Source organism: Rhincodon typus, chromosome 31 (genome assembly GCF_021869965.1).
Source record: "Rhincodon typus isolate 14 chromosome 31, sRhiTyp1.1, whole genome shotgun sequence".
NCBI lineage: Eukaryota > Metazoa > Chordata > Chondrichthyes > Orectolobiformes > Rhincodontidae > Rhincodon > Rhincodon typus.
In genome coordinates this window covers 18,540,865-18,551,891 of record NC_063362.1, presented here as the reverse complement: position 1 = coordinate 18,551,891, position 11,027 = coordinate 18,540,865, and the positions used below count along the sequence as shown (strand labels likewise).

The window sequence follows — 11,027 nt, the reverse complement described above, 5'->3', positions numbered from 1 at the left end:
GGCTGCCTCACTGGACAATATTTGTTCTCTTTTAAATAGCACCATTATACCAAGGTCCTTAGCCAATTGCCATGCTACTCCAGTGAGCTTCACCTTGGTTCTAAACTTTGTAAATGCATGATCCTCCACTGTTCTGTCTTGAATCTACATAAATGGCTATTGCTAAATTTGCTTGTGAAATTCTGTGCATTTTTTCCAATCTGTATCTTTCTCCCTTCAGAACATTTTTGCAAAAAATATTTTACTTTTGTCATTTTTTCATCCCCGTTTCCAGATAAACATGTGTCAAAATGCTGAGTATTGAAATTTCTTTGGGAATTCTAACAGCATTACTTGATTTTGTGAGAGAAAAATTAATGATGGATATCAATCCCAGGGGCAATGACACCGATATTTTAAAAGAAAGACCTGCATTTTTAAAGAACATTTAATGACCTCAGTAGCATCCCATATTGCTGTACAGTCAACGATGAACATTAGAAGTGTGATCTGTTCCAAAGCAGCAAATGAATGCCCAATTTTTGCACAGTTAGGTCTTACAGAGAGCAATGAGATAATATCAAGAAGAACTGTTTTTAGTGATATATTGACTGAACAATAGTATTGACCAGGACACCAAAGAGAACATCCCTGCTCTTCTTCAAATTAGTGCAATGGCATATTTTACATCCATCTGAGGGGGCAGCTGCTAGTATCCTGATAATGCATTACTTAAAGTCTTGTGGAAACAAGTGCAAGACATACAGATATAAATCATAGATAAAATCTTAGCAGCACCCCATGGTTACCACACTTACTGGAGAGAGTTAATACCAGTAATGCCTCGAGCAATGTTGGTTCAATATTCACACTTGAAAATTGCAACCTTTAGCTTCTCTTCAATAAAGGCTATAGAAACATTGAAAATAGGAACAGAGTAGCCTATTGGGTCCTTTGATCCAGCTCTGCTATTCAATATGATCATCCAACTCAATACTCTGTTCCCACTTCCTCCCAATACCCTTTGCTTCCTTTAGCCCTAGGAATTATAAACTGTATCTAACTTATAGAAAATAAAGATGAAATGTTTGTCTTCACACTTTGTTTGCAAATTCAAGTTTTGATTAGCACCAGGCTTGCTAGTCTCCAATAGTGATAATTTAAAAGCATAACTTTATCTTGACACAGTATCTGATTCCAGTAAACCTCTTCTGTACCATAGGGAAGACTGGTACTCTGAGCTACTTTCATGCAACAAACATGACCCTCCACCTTTACCTAAACAGTACGGCTCCCTCCTCCACCACCAAAAATTTGATCCCACACTCCAGTCAAACATCATGATCATCACTATTCATTCAAGGAACACGATGTCAACCTTGAGACTAAATAAGTGATCCTCACCTTCAGGCAAACATCAAAATTTGCCTTTCTTTGCACCGTTTCCTATAAATTGACATCTGTAGTTTTAATAATTTATGTGATTCACAAGAAAACAAAAGTTTAACCTCGTTAAGGAGAACAGCAGCCCTTGATTGTGACTGCTTTGCCAGAATCCCCATTCCCTCACCACCAGTCCAGTCAATTATTAGCTATCCAGATGCTCTACACATATTGTTCGCACACCGAGTGTCCTGAAACAAAGTGAGAACATCCACCTTTACATCCTTTGCTATTCAACGTCTCCTTAAATAAAGTCAGTGATTTTAGTAGAGAATATATTAACTATTTGAGGTTATCTTTAAAGATCTAACAGACCAACCCATGTAAACCACATTGGACATGAAAAACATATAGCTCCAGGTATGATGAGTATCAAAAGAGGAGGCTGTCTCCCCTTCACTATTGCCCTGTTATGCATTGAGAGAGCTTTGACTTTATATGAAAACTGCAGATTTGATCAATCTATTGGTGTCCTCAAACTTCCAAAAGACATTACAGGGCTACTTATTGCTTCTGCAATTTTTATGCTATTAATTTCTGGAAACATTGGAGGCAACATGTTTTGTGAAGAATTATCTGCAAATTATGGTCAAAGAGCCTCTTCCAAACAGTTTACACATTGACTGAACAAAGCTTTTCAAACAGCTGGATGTTCTGTGACTAGGAGCTTCCAGCATTGAGGGCCCCAAGTGATTGTGCTGAAAATAGCATATTGCTTCATATAACAGGGTCAAACGCAGGTCATAAAAAATTAAAACTTCCTATATTAACTCAGCTTACCTTTCTTCAAGTCCCTTACTGTCAAATGTGCCATTTTAGAATCAAAAGTCAGAGACTGTTCTTTGGGTTTTGCATTCACACCATATGGATCAACCCATCTCAGCACCCAAATGCATTTTATCTCAAGTATAATTGTCAGGACAATGCAACCTCCCTTGTAAAACAAACTTATTATTAAATACATTGAAAAAGAAGTGATGCTCAGGTCAAATCACAGAGAATTCTTAAATTTTAATTTGTGTTTTTTTTCCCCTTCAACTGTTTTCTCCCTTTTATCAGATTTCTCTGCTGTTGGTGATGACAGGTTTTCCATTGTCCATCTGACAAACCATCAGGTTTGTAGTTAACAACTTACATCCTGCATGTGACTACAGTGTTTCAGTCCATCAACATCTTGAACATTACTTTTATTTTAAAATCCACATATACTTTCATGAACAACCCTGGGAAGAGATGGAAGAATTGTGGACAGAATTTAAATATTTTCTGAGCAGGGATGGGAAAGTTGTAGAGAAAACACCTGCTGAATGGACTGTAGAAGCGCAAAATGCAGACGGTTCAATCTGTGAAATAGCAAAATTGTATTTGTCTCATACAATGATAATCCAAATTGGAAATCAAAACAATATACTTAAACACGTGATCTGAAGGAAAGCATCAGGCCCAACATGTGAGTGAGCAAGATTCAGAAAAAAAAGCCTGCTTAGTTCCAATGCTAGGCTATCTTTTCTATACGTGAAAAAATATTTTAAATGCTTTTCATCAAGGTTTCCAAAGCTCCTCTTACCCTTACTGTGTCGGGCTCGCTCCCTCCGATTTGGTTTCTTATGGTCTTTATTATGCTTTTTCCCTTTATTTGTAGGCTCTCCTGCTGAATGATATTCTGGCTCTCGAGGATAAAATTGACCTTTCTGGCCCGTAACTCGCTCCTGTGGCATTACTGCTGTTCTTTCCAGACTGTCTGTCTCCACTCGCACTGGAGTCAGACTCTCCAATCCCACACTGTCCTCATCTGGTCTGTCTGTCTCCAGTACTTTGGTTACCATGGTGTTGGCCTTGTCTTTCCTCTGTATGCCATGTTTGCGGCCTGATCTGGGAGAATCTGGCCAGGACTCATGTCTCTTCAGATTATTGCTGCTGTCTTGTGGCTGCAATGCGCTTTTCTTTCCTCTGGTTCCAGCTTCCAGAGCACAGACATGGTTTAGACCATCAAAAACCAAGAAGAAGAGGAAAGGAGACATGAAGTACCAGTAAGCCATTTCCTTCATACGATTAATCTGAAGAAGGAACATTTGAGGTGAGACAGAGAGTTTGAGTTCAGATGCAGCAATAAAGCTATTTTTGTGCAACTGTTAGGAGCAAATTAACCACCATTGGACTTCCTATAATGTATGCCAAGATCAATCAAAACCCACCCATTAGTTCAAATGGTAAAGGTGATACATAACTACCCAGCTGCAAGACAAGGTTTGGGATTCAATTATTAAACTGTTTAAGTTCAGCCTATATCAGTCAAAATGATTGCAGAAGCATTTCAATGTGTCTGAGGGTCCCTGGACAACATTAAGGGTGAGCAGTGGAAACTAAATTTGATTATTGTGCGATGGCCCCTGATGAATTCCATTCCTCAAGAACATGTGGCATTTTCAGGAAACTAATGGGACTATAGAAAGAAATTGTCAAAATGACTTACAAATCCTTAACCTTTGCATTATCATATCATGTCATACTCTGTGATATTTACAGGGCATTCTAATCTGCTCAGTCAGCTGTGCTCACCGAAAGGTAACAGTTAACATCAGGCACACTTTTCCATTCCATTTAGAACTTCCTCAGTGCAAAAAAATTCAAAGTTGATGTAAAGGAACGTCCAAGACTAATTTGTCCAGGGCTGAGATAGAAACTTGAGTGAGACTTATTGAATATTAAAGCACAGGAGGCCCTTGTGCTCATTAATTCTGTGCCAACTCTTGTGAAGACTGAAGGCAGGATTGTAAAGGAACAAGATGTGGAATTAAAAACCAAGTTTAAGTTTACTGATTTTGAAATTTAAATGAAAATCTCAAAAACTAATTAACATTTTAATGCCATTAAGACACAAATTGTTAAAAGTTATTTTTCTTTTTTTAAACCATACTCATAATTCAGTGTGGGTCTTGTGCCTGCCTCCACACCAAACAACATTTTCCATATTTCAGCCTCCTCATAAATGATTCTGGAATAACTTTTTCCCCTCTCAATGTTTTTAGCCACTTTTCTCCCTTCTGTGTTACATCTGATCCCCCACTTGGAGGAAATGTAGAGTTTAGATTTTAAATCCCTGCAATGACACAGAAGGTGTGTGTGGTTGACGGTTGTAGCAAAATGGAAAACCCCTTTCTCAGTACTTTTTCTTTGTATCAAAAACTTACATGGGGCGTAATGTATTAACTTTGAAGTCTTCATGTGTCTAAAGCACATCATCCTGATTTCCGTTCTGTTTTGGCTAGGCCATCATTTATTTCCCATTAAGAGTCAACCCACATTGCTGTGGATCTGAAGTCTCATGTAGGTCAGACCAGGTATGGATGACAGATTTTCTTCCCTAAAAGACATTAGTGAACCAGATGGGTTTATTCAATTCAAGTTTCATCATCTGATATGGTGGGTTTCAATCCCATGACCCCGGAACATTAGCTTAGAGTTCTGGATTACAAGTCCAGTGCCATTACAACTATGCCACCAACTCCCCACTTGAACATTCATCAATTTTATGCATTACAATAGCCATTACAGTTGAAAGTACTTCACTGACTGCAAAGCACTTTGGGATGGCCTAAGATTGTATATAAATGCCAGTTCTTTAATATTTATTGTGGCAGTGAATGGGCTTTTTTTTTTATTTGATCTTGGAATGTAGGCATTGCTAGCAAGGAGAGCACTTAATTCCATCCCGAATTGTCCTTGTACACAAGAACATCAGAAAATGGAGTAGGAATAACCCTTTTGGCCTTTGAACCTACTGTTCTGTTCAAAAGATTTGATTTTAATTTGTAACCTTGATTCTACTTTTCTGTCTGTCCCTCATGACCATTGACTTCCTTCTAGATTAAAAATCTTTCTTATTCAGCCTCAAGTATATTCAATGACCAAATGGTGGGGAGGCACTTCTTGACCCATTGCCGTCTGAGTGGTGTAGGTACATTCACATAGTTGTTAGGTAGGAAGTTCCAGGAATTTGTCTTAGTGACAAAGGAATAATGATACATTTCTAAGTCAAAATCGTGTTTGACTGGGAAGGAAACCTGCATGTAATGGTGCTCCCATGTACTTGTTGCCCTTGTCCTTCGAGAAGTTGGAGGTTTGGGAAAAATGTGCCAAAGGTATGCTGTAGAGGTGCTTTGTGCATCTAGTATGCACTGCATTTACATTGTTCTGGTGGTGGAGGAAGTGAATGCTTAAGGTGGTGGATGGTGTCAATCAAATTAATTGCTTTGTCCTGGATAATGTTACATCCTTTGAGCATTTCAGCACGCTCCAGATTCATGCCCTGTAGATGGTAGAAAAGTTTTGAGGAGTCAGGAGGTTATTGCAGTACAGCAATGAATGAATCATTATTGTTTATCACCAAGTGGTTCATGGTAGTTCGTGACCCCAGGTTGTTGAGAGGAAGTTCAAGCATAGTGAATATGGTGCCTACACTTAATGTCTGGGGAAATAATTTATAATTTGTTCAGTCCACGGAACTGTACCCCAGCAAGAAAGATCCCTTCAGAGATGCGGCGGAAAAGGGAGGAACTTAGACAAAGGAAAAGAAAAAGACATATGTTAAGATGATTGACGAACCATTGGACAGGGCCTTGCAAATACACACCACACGATAATAATACATTTTACTATTGCTTTCATGGCTAAATAAGTGTGTGCCAATTCAGAAAGCCAGTAAACTAAATAGTTTGGAACTTATATTCTGTGGGGATTATTCAGCTTCAATGTCTTTATTCTTGAATAGATATCTCCCTGGCCCCAGAGCTAATGTTAATTATGTGCAGCTCCCCATGGAGACACTCTCTCATCTCCCATCTGCTCTAACATCAAACACCAGTCAAGATACATTTGCAGCATCTTCAGTAAGTATCCCCCACAATTCCAGTTCTCCGGGATCACTTAATAATTCGACTGCTTTCGCTAAACACCTTATCTATAAACTGCAGGTAGTGACTGTCAGGAATGTCTTTGCTGTCAGACTCACAAAGCATTGTCTCCAAGTCTCACTAGACATTTGCATCACCTTCATTCCTTCCTTTGGGGTTTGGTCAAATGTTCAAAGCAGCGCTGGAGTCTAACTAACATACAGACTGTTTAGTACCCTCAGTGTCCAATAAAGACAAAACAGAACATCAGGTTTCAAACAGTGTATGAACTTCTGCACCTAGAATAATGGATATTAAATGTCTGGCACTTTACATATTTTACACGCTAGCGGCAATCAAATTCAGAAAAGCAGTAGGTGGATATTGTATTCACACTGCGCGACATAATACATGTTAATTGCTCCCAATATCCTCCAATACACAACATACTTGGACTTTTTTTTCAGTTTGACAGAAGACGATTTATACACAAATTGGGTTCCTATCAATCGACTCGAGATAGACAGAGATACACACAGACTTTCATTCTGACAACCACCTGCTATTGTTTCTGCTCGAGTAAACACAAACATATGAAAATTCTAAAACAGTCATTTACAAATGGGCAGCAGGTACGATAAGGTGAACAGACCGGCCTCGCCCAGAATAACGTTAAAAAGGGCAGCTTTTGAGGTTTGCGCATTATCGTCCGTCAGGATATTTCTTACCTGTGTATCTCCAGGGGACGAAGCACAGACTGTGACCGCTTTCCACAAACAACCTGACAGAACCGAAGGTTCAATATCCCAGAGACTGGGACAGAGCTGAGCATCCGCGCTCCCGGGGCGCGCTCCGGAAAATGATGTCAGCGACAAATGGGGGCGGGCACAACCCGAAAGAATAAAGAAATGCAACAAGAGGAACAAGACGACCAAATACACGAAAATAAACTGGGTGCAGAGAATCATGCACATCTAATGAATTATTTGCCTGACCTGAATTGCTGAGGAGGTGAGTGGAGGGAGATGACCATCAACGACCTCATCACCTCATCAGATTTCTGAAGAAGGGTCCAGACCCGAAACGTCAGCTTTCCTGCTCCCCTGATGCTGCTTGGTCTGCTGTTCATCCAGTACTACACCTTGTTACTTCCTACAAACCAAACAGGTGGCTATAGGCACCCACAAGGGCCCAACCTCCTGCAAAAATACTATCCCATTCTCACAATTCCTCCGCCTCTGCCGCATCTGCTCCCAGCATGAGGCATTCTACTCTTGGACTTCTCAGGTATCCTCCTACTTCAGGGACTGTAGTTTCCCCCTGCTCAGTTATTACAGATGCTCTCAACTGCATCTCCCCCATTTCCCAAGCATCTGCCCTCAAACCCTCTCCCCCAAACAACAAAAAGGATAGAGACCCCTTAGTCCTCACATACCACCCCACCAACCTCCGAATACAACGTATCATCCTCCAACATTTCTGTAACCTACAGTCAGGGCCTACCACCAAAATGATATTTCCTTCTCCAGCCCTGTCCACTTTCTGCAGGGACCATTCACTCTGCGATTCCCTCATCAGCTCCACACTCCCCACCAACTTCTCCACGACACCCAGTGCCTTTCCCTGTAACTGCAGGAGGTGCTACACTTGCCCCTACACCTCCTCTTTCACTTTGGTCCAAGACTCCAAACAATCCTTCCAAATCCGGCAGAGATTCATCTGCACTTCATCTAACCTAATCTACTGGATCTGTTGCTCCTGATGTGGTCTTCTCTATATTGGGGAGTCCAAATGCAGACTCAGGGACCAGTTCACGGAGCACCTGCACTCTGCATGCACCAACCAACCCAACATTCCGGTTGCCATCTACTTTAACTCCCCTTCCTAGTCCCCTGGTGACATGTCTATTCTTGGCCTCATCCACTGCAAGAATGAGGCCAAATGTACACTGGAGGAACAACACCAGATATTTCACCATAGGAGCTTACAGCCCAAGGGCCTGAATATTGATTTCACCAGCTTCAAAATCTCTCCACCCCTACCTGTCCATCTTCCTACTCACCTATCCGCTTTATCCTTCCCACTGACTAACCACAATAACCTGTACCCACCTATCTCTATCCCACCTACCCTCCCCTCCAGCATCACCCCCTCCCTCTATATATTTCTGGGCTTCCCTCCCCTTCCCCAGTCCTGATGAAGGGTCTTGGCCCAAAACATTGACTTCCCTGCTCTTCGGAAGCTGTCTGATCTGCTGTGCTGTTCTAGCTCCACATTTATAGACTCTAGCTTCCAACATCTGCAGTGCTTACTGTTTCCAGTAGATGAGTGAATGTTGGGTACATGTGATGAGGTATGGTCCTGCTCAGCCGAGGTAATGAAATTGGTGGCAGCATCATGATGTGGATAGAAAACAAGGAATATAGGAAGCAAAATGTTATTCTAACATTTGTGGCCATCACAAACGGTGTTTCCCAGGTAATCCTGCGAGAAATATATCTTTGGCATGTTTTAGGAATGAAAACAGGAACAAATCCAAGAAACTAATCTGGAAAAAGGGAGAATGGTGGAAAGATGATTGAGAGATTGATAGACTAGGAGTGAACAATCAGTGGCAGTTGCAGTTTAGTGTAACAAAGTGTAAAATTGCATATGCATTAACATAGGAATTCAGAGATCTGGGTAGTCAAATTAATAAAAAATGTTAATGAGATCCTGGCTTCAATTAGGAGGTGAAAAAAACAAGAAAACACTACAACAATGGAAGTCATGGAGGGATAGTTGGTTTATAGTTTATGAGGATAAGGAGATTGAAGGATTGTTAGTCCATGTTTAAAATATCTGAGGGACAATTTTATAGACAAGGATGACTTTTCCTTCAAGTAAGAAAATTCAGAACAAGCCGACATAATCTTAAAATTCAAATTGAGCAGCTAAAAAGATCCCAGGAGAGAAAAAAAAATCACTTAGTTACAAGTATATAGAGACTACTGACTGAAAGTCATTGAAATCACAGCAATTAAGATGTTTAATTGAGGATGGGTAACTGGGTAGTGAAACTTTAAATGGAACAGAACTCTCCAACTTCAAGTAATGCTGATCTTGCTAATGTTGATCTTTCTATTGCTCACATGTAACCTGTATGCCTCTTTCCAAGTTTTTTTTACCCTATGATCTGTATGTCCTTTCTTGCTATGATCTGCCTGTACTGCTTGTAAATAAAGGTTTTCACTGTACTCAGGCACATGTGACAATAATTCAAATCAAATCAAATCAACAAGACAGGAAGATTGGATTACAAGAATAGAACTAACATGGTTATCAAGTGAAAGAACAGGCTGCAATTTTAATATAAATTTGTATGACACAGAAATTAAGGGAATTAAATACGATAAAGGCGAGAAAATAGTATACAAAAACGGACAGACGATAGCCATTCTTTAATGCAGAGAAGGTCAGATCATTTTTGGGACATCAGACGAATCTGGTGCGTTTATGATCAAGGAAACAGCAAAGCAGACAGTAGTGATTCTAATTAGGTATTTATAGATATAAATATACAGCTACAGGAATAAGGCATTAGACATAGTGGAGCCATACCCATGTTTATAGTTCACACAAATATTCATCTTCCTCTCTTCATTTTACCATATCATCATATTCCCTCTTCCTCTTCCTCCATATGTTTTCTTTAAGCTTCCCTTTAAGTGCATCTATCCTATTCCCTTCACCAAGAAGTTTCATGTTCTTACCGCTCTGTGAGTGAATAACTTTCTTCTGCGTTGATTGGTGGATTTATTGGTGAATATTTGATATTCATGATCCGTAGTTTTAGTCTCTCCTACAAGTAGGTTATCTACAGTAACTCCAGCAATCTCTTTCTGAATCTTAAATATTTATAGGAAAATAGGAAAACAGTTTTCTGTTTCGTAGCCAATCTGTGAATCATGGAATCTCAGAACAATCAGCACAGAAGGAGGCCATTCAGCCTATTATACTTTGGCCATCTCTTTGACAGAACTAACCAATTAGTACCACCCCACCAATCTCCTAATCCAACACATCATCCTCCAACATTTCCACCACCTACAATCAGACCCCACCACTAGAAAGATATTTTCTTCACCACCTGTCTGCGTTCTGCAAGGACCATTTACTTTGCAAGTCCCTTGTCAGCTCTACACTCCCCACCAACCTCTCCACCACACCCAGTACCTTGGAATCGCTCTCCACCACACCCAGTACCTTGGAATCGCAAGAGGTGCAACAACTGCTCCCACACCTCTCTTCTTACTTCTGTCCAAAGCCCCAAACAATCCTTCCAGGTCTGGCAGAGATTCACCTGTACCTCATCCAACCTGATTTATTGTATTCATTGCTCCCAATGTGGTCTCCTTTATATTGAGCAGACCAAACGCAGACTAGGGGACTGGTTCGCCGAGCATCTGTGCTCTGTGTGCATCAACCAACCCAACCTTCTGCTTGCTAACCATTTTAATTCCCCCTCCAACTCCCCTGGCAACATGTTCATCCTTGGGCTCCTCCACTTTCAGAATGAGGCCAAGTGTAAACTGGAGGAACAACACCTGATACTTTGCCTTGGGAGCTTATAGCCCAAGGGCCTGAAGATTGACTTCACTAGCTTGAAAATCCTTCCACCCCCAGCCTTATCCCATGTCCCACATCCCTGAACTCTCCATCTTCCTACCCACC

General features: G+C 40.6%; 3 protein-coding genes across 11 annotated transcripts in view; all 3 read right to left on the bottom strand.

The window, feature by feature from the left end:
- The window catches only part of draxinb (dorsal inhibitory axon guidance protein b), an 18,268-nt gene extending 13,631 nt beyond the window's left edge, over positions 1–4,637 (bottom strand). The window contains exons 1-2 of the mRNA XM_048614971.1: positions 4,614–4,637; positions 2,990–3,479 (exon numbers count right to left, since the gene is read on the bottom strand). Coding sequence (XP_048470928.1) covers positions 2,990–3,470 — 481 coding nt within the window. The 5' untranslated portion in view covers positions 3,471–3,479; positions 4,614–4,637. The remainder of the gene's footprint in view (positions 1–2,989; positions 3,480–4,613) is intronic.
- aldh4a1 (aldehyde dehydrogenase 4 family, member A1) overlaps positions 1–11,027 on the bottom strand; it is a 419,312-nt gene that overhangs the window by 309,338 nt on the left and 98,947 nt on the right. The window lies entirely within an intron of this gene.
- The window catches only part of ubr4 (ubiquitin protein ligase E3 component n-recognin 4), a 259,887-nt gene that overhangs the window by 208,875 nt on the left and 39,985 nt on the right, over positions 1–11,027 (bottom strand). The window lies entirely within an intron of this gene.